Source organism: Larimichthys crocea, chromosome XIV, assembly GCF_000972845.2.
Source record: "Larimichthys crocea isolate SSNF chromosome XIV, L_crocea_2.0, whole genome shotgun sequence".
Lineage (NCBI taxonomy): Eukaryota > Metazoa > Chordata > Actinopteri > Sciaenidae > Larimichthys > Larimichthys crocea.
In genome coordinates, this window is record NC_040024.1 from 12,354,864 (window position 1) to 12,368,112 (window position 13,249).

The 13,249-nt window shown below is 41.6% G+C and overlaps 1 protein-coding gene across 4 annotated transcripts; it reads left to right on the forward strand.

The window, feature by feature from the left end:
- The first annotated feature begins 594 nt into the window (after positions 1-594).
- On the forward strand, positions 595-10,992 carry misp (mitotic spindle positioning). Of its 4 annotated transcripts, none has more exons than XM_019276989.2 (5): positions 595-708; positions 5,061-7,074; positions 9,150-9,463; positions 9,651-9,689; positions 10,514-10,908. In XM_019276989.2, exons 2-5 carry the CDS (start codon positions 5,142-5,144, stop codon positions 10,619-10,621), a joined length of 2,394 nt encoding a protein of 797 aa, XP_019132534.2. In that variant the 5' UTR covers positions 595-708; positions 5,061-5,141; the 3' UTR covers positions 10,622-10,908. The 4 variants fall into 4 exon arrangements, with proteins under 4 accessions (XP_019132534.2, XP_019132537.2, XP_019132533.2 ...); XM_019276992.2 differs by lacking the exon at positions 595-708 and adding an exon at positions 803-938 and having other exon boundaries at positions 9,150-9,447; positions 10,514-10,992; XM_019276988.2 differs by lacking the exon at positions 595-708 and adding an exon at positions 803-938.
- Positions 10,993-13,249: the final 2,257 nt, after the last annotated feature.

The window sequence follows — 13,249 nt, forward strand, 5'->3', positions numbered from 1 at the left end:
AAGCTGACATACCGCTCTGTTAGAGTCTGGGATGTCCAGAAGTCACCTCCTGTCGTCATGGTAACCTGTCGATGGGAAACACACACAGAGGTCATGTGATCAAATACTGACACACTGTGTGTGTGTGTGTGTGTGTGTGTGTGTGTGTGTGTGTGGTCAGTCATTGTGTATGTTTCTGTTGGTCAGCAGGATTCTTGACAAATACTACTGCTCAGCAACACACACACACACACACACACACACACACACACACACACAGAGACTTACTTGGTTCAGTCTGTTATTAATATTCAGTCAAAGTATTTACAATAATATTTTCATAATATTTCTGTAACAATGAAGAAAAATATTTTATTTTGTGAAATATGAAATATTTTTACCTTAAATCTGTAAAAACTTCATCATGACTGTCACTGGACATCCATGAGGATCTGACACAACAGGTAAAACAACAGGTGAGACAACAGCTGATTTATTATTATCATTATTATTGTTGTTATTAAATCAACCAGACCATCAACCTGAGCTCACACAGGAAGTGAGGTCACAGATCAGACACTGTGGATGTGTTTGAGCAGCAGGGGGCAGCAGACAGACACTCACACAGAGCTCACATCACGGTTCTGGTCCGGCTCAGTCCAGCATGTGTTTCTGATCCAGACCCTTATCAAACACCAAGACAGATTCTCTATGTGACGACGTGACAAGGTGATCCTGATCATTGTTTGTTTATGTGTTTGTGTTTTTATCACAAAGAAATTTCTCTTAGAAAAGCTGCTTCAGTCTTAGTTCAAAGGTCTGTGTGTGTGTGTGTGTGTGTGTGTGTGTGTGTGTGTGTGTGTGTGTGTGTGTGTGTGTGGGCGGAGCCTGTGATTGGACAAGAGAAGTTGAACTTCAGTCTCTTCAGTTTATTTTTCAGTTTCTGCCGACAAACTGAGGTAAGACGAAACTCTTTATTTATAAACTTTATATACAAACTCTTTATTTATAAACTTTATATACAAACTCTTTATTTATAAACTTTATATACAAACTCTTTAATTATAAACTTTATATACAAACTCTTTAATTATAAACTTTATATACAAACTCTTTAATTATAAACTTTTCATATAATCTCTTTAATTACACACTTTATATACAAACTCTTTAATTATACAGTTTAAAATGTATCAGTCTAATTTTAAACTTTGAAGTCTAAAGATAGAACTGACATAATTAGATTTAATAAAAGTAACTTAAACAGTTCAATCACCTCCACAGATTAAATTAAATATGAATGAACCGTTTTATTGATCATCGGATTGTTAATGACGGTTTATAATGACTGATATGACTAATAAACACAGAACTGATATAACGTAATATCAATGTTCATGAAACATTATAGATGTGACTAGTAAACCATCACTGCATGGACTGTAAGAGCACACTATGAGTTCTTACGACAGCTGATTTGTGAAGTGTGTGTGAGTAGAAGTCATCATAATGTGTTATCCGTCAGTCAGCCTCTACTTTATAACTCGTCACTCGACACTTAAAAGTTATAATTCATTATTAGTCACATCTATAATGATTCATGTGTCCCCATAACACACGAATCATGTGCTCATACAACATTACAGTAACGTTTGATTGTGAAAAACAAAAATACTAATACTGCCCTGAGCGCCAACTACAGGACAGAGTCCATTACAAACAACCACAGACCGTCAAACCACAGACCATCAAACCACAGACCATCAAACCACAGACTGTCTAAATCCTGGACGTAGTCTCCATGAGGACATCCACCTGTCAGTCAAAGCGTCCACGCTCTTAATCCTGCATAACTTTAAGCCTTAATATAATGTGAACAGGTGAGTTGTATATAAATTCACCCTCAGTACAGTTGTCATGAACGGGGAAATTAGCTACAGAGACCAAAACTGTTTTTTGTACCAGGCTGTAAACATGTTTATTTCTGCTGTGAAGTTGGACATTTGGACATGGGGACTTATGGAGACTGACTCACTTCTGGAGCCAGCCTCAGGTGGACGTTAGAGGAACTGCAGTTTTTAGCTTCACTTCACAGACATGGAGGTTGATGTTGCTTAAAACATTAAAATCAAACAATTTATTGATGATTCACACAAGAAACATCATGGAGTCACATGTTCAGATGTGTCTGTCTGCCTGTTGACGGCCTGTCTGTCTGTTATCAGCTGACAGCAGCGGTTGGTGGGCGGGGCTTATCACTGACACACAGACACACAGAGCTGAGCTCTTTGTGAGTCATTTGTATATATACAGTATATATACAGTACAAAATTAGCAACACTGATAGACACAGTTTAAATATATATTATATATATCATATACTGCATATATGGTAAATGGACTGTACTTATACACTACATATCTCATTCACACACATTCACACACCGATGGTTCAGCCTTCAGGAGCAGTTTGGGGTGTCATGTCATGCATATCATACATGCTGTATCTATTGTGTATATCATGTATTAGATCAGAAACAAAATCAGGTTTATTGCCTTGGTACAAACATTAAGTAAAAATATAAGAAAACAAACAATATAAATATACAATATGTTCTAAAATGAAAACAGCTGAACAGTTTGTTATACAGAGTATTCAGCAGGTAATGTTTGCAGAATATTTTCAATGTCTAAAACGAGGTAGTCCAAAGATACACTGACACAAAGATGATTTCAGAGAAGACAAACAGACCTGTTGATGAATCATTAATCGATAAACGTTCTTCAGTTCTGCAACTCGAATATACGACACACTCACCTGTGTCATAACACAGCAGTTGCCATGGTAGCGTGTCCTGTGCTAGTTTTACAGCAGCGCTTTAAGGCGTGTTATCGCTGATCAATCAACTCTGATAAAGTTTACTGACATTCCTCACATCTTATTTCCTGGTGAGGACATTTCCCCCTCAAAGTACATTTAAAGTACTACCCTCAAAGTACACTCAAAGTACATTTAAAGTACTACCCTCAAAGTACACTCAAAGTACACTCAAAGTACACTCAAAGTACATTTAAAGTACTGCCCTCAAAGTACACTCAAAGTACACGTAACGTATTGCCCTCAAAGTACACTCAAAGTACATGTAAAGTACTGTCCTCAAAGTACACTCAAAGTACACGTAAAGTACTGCCCTCAAAGTACACTCAAAGTACACTTAAAGTACACTCAAAGTACACTTAAAGTACTGCCCTCAAAGTACACTCAAAGTACTGCCCTCAAAGTACACTCAAAGTACTGCGCTCAAAGTACACTCAAAGTACACTTAATGTACACTTAAAGTACTGCCCTCAAAGTACACTCAAAGTACACTTAAAATACTGCCCTCAAAGTACACTCAAAGTACACTCAAAGTACACTCAAAGTACACTCAAGGCAAGGGAAGTTAATTTGTGTAGCACCATTCTTACACAAGGCAAATCATAGTGCTTTATAGAGGCAAGGACATACGTTAAAAGAGAATCAATTAAAAACAATTTAAAATCAAGCAGACAGATGTTTCTTGTTTGCCCGTCTTCTCAGGTGTAAAAAATGAAGTCACAGGTCCTTCACCCCACTCAGCTCAGTCTCCAAGACTCGAGCTGGTCCTCTTTTACCTGTTCTTCCCATTCCACCTAATCAGTCCCCTTTAAACTCAGACAAACACAGAACAGATGAAGCATCCAACTTAAAATTAATAAAACATTAGAATGTGATTTAAAATCATTAAAGCCAGCAGATACAGAAGGTGAAGTGGTAAAAATAGGCACTATGGGAAAGCTGCAGTGAACTCTGATGAACAAGTGAACAAGTTGACAGTTTGTGCACTCCTCTGTTAAGGGAGCTTGTTCCACAGGTGAGGACCATAGAAGCTAAATGCAGCTTCACCCTGCTTGGTTCTGACCCTGGGGACACTGAGTAAATCGTCCCAGATGACCTGAGGGGTCTGGGTGCCTCATACCTAACAAGCAGCTCTGACATGTGTTTAGGCCCAAGACCATTCAGTGACTTGTAGACCAGTAACAGGATTTTAAACTCTATCCTTTGACACATGGGGAGCCAGTGCAGAGATTTAAGGACAGGTGTGATATGGTCCATTTTCTTGCTGTTGGTCAGGACTCTGGCAGCAGCATTCTGGATGAGCTGCAGCTGCTTGATTGTTTTTTTACTGAGACCTGTAAAGACACCATTACAATAATCTAACCTACTGAGAATAAATGCATGAACAAGTTTTTCCATGTCTGGTCTAGACAAAAATCCTTTGATACGTGCAATGTTTTTCAGATGATAATAGGATGATTTAGTGATGGCCTTTATGTGGTTGTTAAAATTCAGGTCTGAGTCCATAACTACACTAAGATTTCTGGCTTGGTCTGTGGACACTTCTGTCTTTTCTGCATTGAGCTGGAGAAAATTCTGGCCCATCCACTGGTTGACTTGTTGGATACACTCACTCAGTGACTGTAATGGGACGTAGTCATTTGGTGATACTGTAATATAGAGTTGTGTGTCATCAGTATACGGGTGGTAAGAGATGTTATAATACTCCATAATCTGGGCTAGTGGGAGCATGTAGATGTTAAACAAAAGTGGCCCAAGAATGGAGCCTTGGGGGACCCCACGTGTCATCTTTGTTTGCACAGATTCACAATTACCTCACGAGACAAAGTCATGATCTTCTAAGTAAGATTTGAACCAATTTAGCACCGTACCAGAAAGTCCAACCCACTTCTCCAGTCTGCCAAGCAACATGCTGTGATCACCTGTGTCGAATGCAGCAAGGAGATCCAGCAGTACCAACACTGAAGTTTTTGATGCATCAAAGTACACTCAAAGTACTGCCCTCAAAGTACACTTCACTACTAGTAGTAAAATACTTAAGTATTTTCAATTTATACTCAAACTGCAAAACACGCCTCAGAGGGGAATACTGTACCTTTGGTAATACTTATTTCGAAGGTGTGTTCATAACACCGACATAACCATGAACCGAACCATTCTCTCTGTTGTTCCCATGGTAACCGTCCTCCCACTTTTGTTTCAGGACATTGTAACTCTTCGGAGTTGACAAACATCAAACACTATTCAGTGCCTCCTCGCTGGCCCTACAGTGTCCCCTGCAGCCATGAGCAGCACTCCGAGGAGGTGGGTGCTGAAGCCTCTGTCCCCGCTGCTACAACCCTCAGACCTGCGCACCATCACCAGCCCCGCCCAAAGCAACACCCCTGATGATGAGGTCTTCACCTTCGACATCTCTGCGGCTCATAGTCATTCCCCTGTGGACATCTCCTCACAGTACAGTGACGGGTCCACGGACGTGGTAGTTCTGGCACAGCAGGTTTCAGTGTCACAGGATGGAGGGAGCACCAGCGATGAGTGGTTTCCCAGCAGTCCCAGCAGTCCCAGCAGCAGCCTGGGCTCTCACAGTGGTTTCTACTCCTTTGTGGAGGATCCCATGAGTCCTGAGGCCGAGCTGAATGAAGCCTGGATGGTCTCGTCCCAACGGCAGACTCAGCTAGCAACCCTGAAGGAGGAGAAAGGATTCAAACTACAGACCTACACCAGCAGCAGAAAGCCAGAGAGTCTGTTCTCAGAGAGCAATGGAGACTCACAATACAAAGTGGATCTGAACAACGACATCAAAGTGGTCCAGGAGGAAGAGGAGAGGCAACTTCGGAAGGAGATCATCCAGAGCCAAGCACCGAAGAAGAACCCGTCCTTCAAAGATCAGCTGAGTGGCCTGAAGAATCTGGATCTGAGCAGAGCTACAAACAAACTGATAGAAGGTTTCAGTTTGAGCTACAGTCCAGTCAGCTCCAGAACAGAACCCATCCATCCTGCTGAGCCAGGGACCATCGACAAGGAGCAGATCAACTTCAGTGCTGCCCGACAACAGTTCCTAAAGATGGAGCAGGACCGGCTGATGGCACTCCTCAACCCTCTGAGGTCCTCGAAAACACGCCTGAATATGTCTCTGCAGCCAGATCCTGATGTATCCTTATCACGGCAGGTGGAGATGGACCACGACACGGAGATGAGCAAAGATACAACACTGTTTAAACCACCAGAAGTAGATGAGACCAACCCAGAGAGGAAGGTGAATGTGTATTGGACTGATGAAAGTCTCAGCCAGCAGAGCAGTGTGTTGAACGAACTGGACTCTGGCCTAGAAGAGTTGTCTGTGGAAGTGTGCAGTGGCTTCACCAATGATGAAGGTGTGTTCAATAACAGCAGTCAACAAAAGAGGAATGCCAAGTCCACAAGCGACTATGAGACCCCGATTGAAAGGGAGATCCGGTTAGTTCAGGAACGTGAGGAGAACCTACGACGCTCACGGGGGCTGAAGCTGAGTGACAGCAAAGCAGAGATGGTCGAGATCAAAACCAAACGTTTACTGTCACCGCCCTCGACCATCAGAGCCAAAGAGAAGAACCGAGTAAGCTTTATTATCCAGCATGAGGTCCAGAAAGTCAACCAGAGGAAGGAGGAGCCTCAGGAGGGAGGGTACAGTCTAGATCCTCCACAGAAACTGGAGGACATAAAAAAAGAGTTTGACCAACAAGATGGGGACAAGAGGACAAAAGAAAGACCTCAGTCTGAGTCTGGAAGTCTGGAAGTCTTACTATCACCTTGCTGTCCTCATCGACACCCTGAAGAAACCAAGTGGTACCTCAGTCAAATGGGTTCAGCTCTATCTTCCTTCTCTGTGAGTGACTCAGTCCAGGACACAAGACGTTTCCAACAACAGCAAATGTCTTCTTCATCTTCTCACTCCTCCTCTCCCTCATCCCCAACACTGAAACCTCTGCATGAAATGACCTCAACCATGCCTCAGTCCTGGAGGGAGAACCTAGAGTCCACTGGCCTGCAGTCCAGAGGACAAGGAGCTCCAGATTTCATTGAGAAAGAGATTGAGGAGAATTTGAGACGGGAGCAGGAGCTGAGGGAGATGCGAGCATCCAGGGAGGAGACTGATGGACCGCTCTTCTCTCCAGCTCCTCTAGTGGACCAGGCAAGCAAGATGGCCATCAGACAGTTCTGCCCACCTGTAACCACAGGTACGTCATCCTCATCATGGTGTTAGTTATGTTTGTTAGCTAATCAGTTGGTGTAAATAGTCAACTAATCTCTACATGAGATCTGAGTTGAACTCAGACCAGATCCCTCTTATAGTACTCTTCTATGTAGTACTCTGTGTACTTCCTGGTGGAGTACACTAATTTCGGCAGGTAGTGTTGTTTTAAAATAAGTATGGCTGTTTGCCGCTTCTCGTTGTCCTTCTTCTCCTCCTTGTAACTGGGTTGAGCTCCAACATCTGACTTGTCGTTGTTGATCTGAATGTGAGGTTGTCTGCAGGTTTTTTCTGTTGGTGTTTAATATTTTTTATTTATCAAATCATTCATAGACTCTTCACTTGTTGCTCCTGTCATTGTGTCTTTGTTACATTTTGAGATTAGATTAGATTCAATTTTATGGTCATTGCACAAAGTTCAAGTTCTAAGACAACGGAATGCAATTTAGCATCTAACCAGAAGTGCAAAAAGGCGGTAAAGTGTAGAGTATGTACATATGTATAAGGATATATAAATATGAATTATATAAAAAGATATATACAGTATTAACAGTATGGACAGATTCAAATGAATACACTAAGATATTACAGCTTGTGTAGCAGCAGCAATTGCGGTAGAAATAATTGGTGTAATTATACAGTACAGGTAAATTAAGATGAGATATATTATTTTAGTATAAAATGTATTCTACATAAATATATAAATATATGTATATTTACAGTATGAACAGTAATAGTACAGTTGTGAATACTCACTCAAAGCGAGGGTCTCAGGACAGAGGGTGTAAAGCCCTCAGAGGCAAAATGTGTTTTGTGAATTTGGGCTATACAAAAAAAAATTGATTTGATTTGAATACAAATGATTAAATATAGCTAACATTATACACAGAATAGACAGCTAGGTATGAATACTGTACTATACACAGTACAGACACTATTATATGAATACGCTATATACACATATATACAGTAGGACAGTATGAGGAGAAACAGTCCATGAGGTTGTGGGAGGTCACATCAGTGCAGAGTTTCCTGAGTTTCCTGAACCTGCTGCTTCTGGAATGGAGGGACCTGTAGCGCCTCCCAGAGGGGAGGAGGGTAAACAGTTTGGTCAGAGATAGAGCAGTTTCCATACCACAGAGAGACCAAGGTCATCTGAGATGTGGACACCCAGGAACTTAAAGTTGAGGACTCGATGGATGGTGTTAGAAACAAGTGCTGTAGTGACATTTAGCCATTTAGCTGACGCTTTCATCCAAAACAATCAAGATATAGTGCGACTAGGACATGTTAGTGCAGCAATAAGTGCTGTGACAGAACTAGAGGATGTTCAGGACATTGCCCTCTCCTAGCACTGCTGTCTTTAAGAGGAGTTTGTAAGTTCAGGTTGTTTCTGTATTTGGAGTCAGTTGGAAGCTGCTCTGGAAAAACTCACCTCGGTGGATCAATAAAGTTGTTTTAGAATATAAACATCTCGACAGGATGTTTGGTTTGAGGTCAGATATCATCAGCAGCCTCCAAGCTGCAGCTCCTCTAATGTCCACCAGGTGCTGCTGTGTTCACACTCTGACTGTAATGAAGTGAACGAGATGGCATTGACGACATTGATTAAGGATTTTCACAATAAAAGCACATATTCAGGCTTGATTGACAGGAATCTCAGCATATCACACCCAGAGATCAGACAGAAACTGAACTTTGAACCAATAAAAACTGACACAGTCGAATGAATGATGTGAAACAAAGGACAGGACGTGTCTTTGATCAGTCTGTGTTTGACAGACAGGACGTGTCTTTGATCAGTCTGTGTTTGACAGACAGGACGTGTCTTTGATCAGTCTGTGTTTGACAGACAGGACGTGTCTTTAATGGACTCTGAGTCAGTCGCTGTGGACGCTGCAGTTTGTCAGAGGAGGAACAAAGTCCAGACTGAATTAGTAACCAGTCAGTCACGTTTACAGGCTGTCTTAAAGCAGAGGTCAGAGGTCAACGCTTCAGACCTGCTGACTGCCCACTGTCATGTATGATGTCATCTATGATGTCACTCATGTTGTGTTTCAGATAAATTGCTCAGCGTCTCCTCTTCGTCTCCTCGTCCCTTCATCCGTCAACCCTCTATCACCCTTATCACCGCTCAGCCCTGGACCTCCTCCTGCCGCCCCTCCTCTGGTCCTCCTCCCCACTCCTCTTCCTCCCCTCCTCCTCTTTTCTCCTCCTCCTCACCTCCTCCCCCTTTCTCCTCCTCACCTCCTCCACTCTCCTCCTCCTCCCCTGCGGCGGTCCGGTCCATCCCACTCCGTCTCCGAGGTCTGTCAGAGACGCTGCTGCAGGACTTTGAGGAGAGACGAATCCAGCTCAGGTTGGAGGAGAGTGCTGTGAGTCACCAACACTTCCTGTGTCTTATTTTGGAGATTTAGTGCCATTTCCTGTTGCTAAATAAAACTTTATCAGAACTGACGGGAAGTGTACAAACTACCAAAATAAGAGCTGGATGGAAAATTGTGAATTATTTTTTTATTTAAAAATCAGACTTTAGCTACAACTTCCTGTTTTTTTTTTCAGTATGCAGGAATCCAACCAATCGATGCCGTGAACAATGAGGTACAGCCTGCAACCAGTTTGTTATTTAACCAGTCTGTCAGTTAACCAGTCAGTAATCAGTCAGTTAACTAGTCTGTAACCAGTCTGTGACCAGTCTGTAACGAGTCAATTAACCAGTCTGTAAACAGTCAGTTAACCAGTCTGTAACCAGTCTGTTAACAGTCAGTTAACCAGTCAGTTAACTAGTTTGTAACCAGTCTGTGACCAGTCTGTAACGAGTCAGTTAACCAGTCTGTAAACAGTCAGTTAACCAGTCTGTAACCAGTCTGTTAACAGTCAGTTAACCAGTCATTAACCAGTCAGTTAACTAGTTTGTAACCAGTCTGTGACCAGTCTGTAACGAGTCAATTAACCAGTCTGTAAACAGTCAGTTAACCAGTCACTTAACCAGCCTGTAAACAGTCAGTTAACCAGTCAGTTAACTAGTCTGTAACCAGTCTGTGACCAGTCTGTAACGAGTCAATTAACCAGTCTGTAACCAGTCAGTTAACCAGTCACTTAACCAGCCTGTAAACAGTCACTTAACCAGTCTGTAACCAGTCAATTAACCAGCCTGTAACCAGTCAATTAACCAGCCTGTAACCAGCCAGTTAACCAGTCTGTAACCAGTCAGTTAACCAGTCTGTAACGAGTCAATTAACCAGGCAATTAACCAGTCTGTAAACAGTCCGTTAACCAGCCTGTAAAAAGTCAGTTAACCAGTCAGTAAGCAGTCAGTTAACCAGCCTGTAAAAAGTCAGTTAACCAGTCTGTAACCAGTTTGTAACAAGTCTGTAACCAGTCTGTAACCATTCAGTTCACCTTGTCTGTTCATCTGTTTTCAGGTTGTTGAGTCGACTCGTGTAATTCGACATAAAAACCAGCGTGCTCTGCTCTGGGAGGCCGGAGTGTTCACCAACCAGGAGGAGAACCAGTACCAGGACAATCACTGAGACCAGAACCAGTACCAGGACCGGAACAGGACCAGGACTGTTCGGTGATTTTTGAATGGCTTCAGATTAAAATGGTTTAAAGTAAAACAATCCAATGAAGAGCTCGCTCCTGATTGGTCATTTAAGATGACAGCCCCTCTCCTCATCCAATCAGCTGCCAGTTGCTAAGTAGATCTTCAAACACAGACGATGAGTCATAAATAAATGAAAAAAGTTTGATCTGTAGTTTGTTTTCATGATTTAAGAATAAAAATAATGTTTCAAATGTTCTCATGTTCGTATTGAAGACGATAACTTATTTTTTTTATTTTGATAGTTTTGTTTTTACTTCCTGGTTGTTCAGAAAACATTTTATGTTCAGCAGAGAAGAAGAGGACTAACTAACATACATTATTAACATACAGGACTAAGATACAGTGGCTTGTAGAAGTATTGACCCCTGTTGGCATTTTTCCTACTTTGTTGTCTTACAACCTGGAAATAAAATTAAATGAATTTTTGGATTTCATGAAATGGACAAACATAAAATAATCCAATGTAAAATGAAATATATTTTTTTTCTTTTCACTTTATGCTGTGTTTATTAAAAATCAATTTTGTTTTTTTGATTGTAAGACAAATAAACAGAATAATGCCGAGCAGGGTCAATACTTATGCTACTATGAAAACACCGGAAGTTGTCATATCAACGTAATTTGTTCGGGTTATATACATATACTGTGTGTGGGCTTTAAAGTGATGTGAGGCTTGGGTAATAAGTTTTTCTTATGCTCTTGAGTCCTGAGTCTTATGGTGGACTAATATAAATGTAAAATATTTGATTGACAAACCCAACACAATGTTACACAGCATGGACACAGGACTCAATTGCAGAACTTGGGACACACGTACCAGAGGTAAACAGTCTTTAATTTCAGGCAAAAGTTTGCTACATGGGATCCAATCAGAAAATCAGGCAAACAATCCAAAAGGGCAAAGGCAGGGTCGAAAACAAGTGGGATCCAAAAACCAGTAACCATGAATACTTAGGAAAACGCTGGAGAGTAGGACACGAAGGACACTGACAATCTGGCACTGGGGAAAGAGAACAATGGGCTTAAGTACACTGGGAAATGAGGGAATCACAGATGTGGTTAATTAGAGGTGGGACAAACACAAGACAGGAAAACTAGGAGGCTGGAGTGGGTCGGACCTGAACTGGCCCACTGAACTGTTACAACATGACCAACATATGTAACTACAGTTTGTTCATGTTAATGATGAATCCTCCATGCACACCAAAGTTATTCATGGAATTCCACAAGGTTATAAGTAGGCACAGAGTCCGTTTTTCACACTCGTAAAATCTATATTTAAATTTAAATATCTGTCTGTTCCTCAACCTATCCCTTTTTTCTCTGACATCTCAATCCGCAATCAAGTAGAAGGCAGAGAGTCTTTATGCCCGCTGATTATGGTTTTTATGCACACAGATTTTGGCACTGAAATGATGCCATATAGGACCACTTCTATTCAGTTTATATATGCTTCCTTTAGGGAACATCATTACGAATCACTCCATTCATTTTCATTGTCATGCTGACGACACCCAGTTATATTTATCAAAGTATTTTATAAAGTCTGATGAAACCAATCAGTTAAAGTTCTTGTAACTGGACCCAAACACCTCAGAAACTCTCTTTCTAGAGACTTAGTTACTTTAGATGGGATCACCCTGGCCTCCAGCTCCACTGTAAAGAATCTTGGAGTTGTTTTTGATCAGGATTTGTCCTTTAACGTCACATAAAACAAATTTCAAGGACTGCATTCTTCCACTTACGTAACATCGCTAAAATCAGACGCATCGTATCTCAAGCGGATGCAGAAAAACTAGTCCACGCATTTGTTACTTCAAGGCTGGACTATTGTAACTCTTTGTTATCAGGCTGCTCCAATAAGTCTCTGAGGACTTTGCAGTATGTAGGCTGACAGGAACGAGTGTGTTAGCTCAGTTAGCTTCATGGTTGAACAGTCCTGATAAGTCGTGAGATTTGATCGTTAGCAGAATGAAATAGAGCGTGTTCGCCATCCTTTCAGTAATCATGGATCATTCATCAGAGACCACGGAGGACAATTCAAACACACCAGAGGCCATCCAGCAGCCAGTGTGTTTCCATGGCAACAGTAACCAGGAATATATATATGTGTGTGTGTGTCTGTGTGTTTGAGCTCTTATCTCAACATCTACACGGTTACTATGGAAACTGCATAATGAACCTGAAGGTGCAGGACATGAGACAGAATGTGTTGTGTTCATGTTGTTTTCATGTGTTCACGTGTTCATATTGCACTCATGTGTTAATGCGTTCTATGTTGTATTCATGGGTTCATGTTGTAGCGACCCACTCCACCCTGTCTTCCATTTCCTGGTTGTGTATTGTCTTGGTGCAGGTACGTTAAGTGGACGTGGCAGAGGGTCGTGAGCCAAGTGGACACACCTGAGGCCTGTCATGCACCTTTTTAAAAGTACTCTCTCTCCTCCCTGAGACAACAACTGGGTTTTTTTGTTTGATGATTTGCTTGTGTTATAGCATTTATTTCAACTCATACTCATACACTTTTCCACTCATGCACTCACTTACACCACTT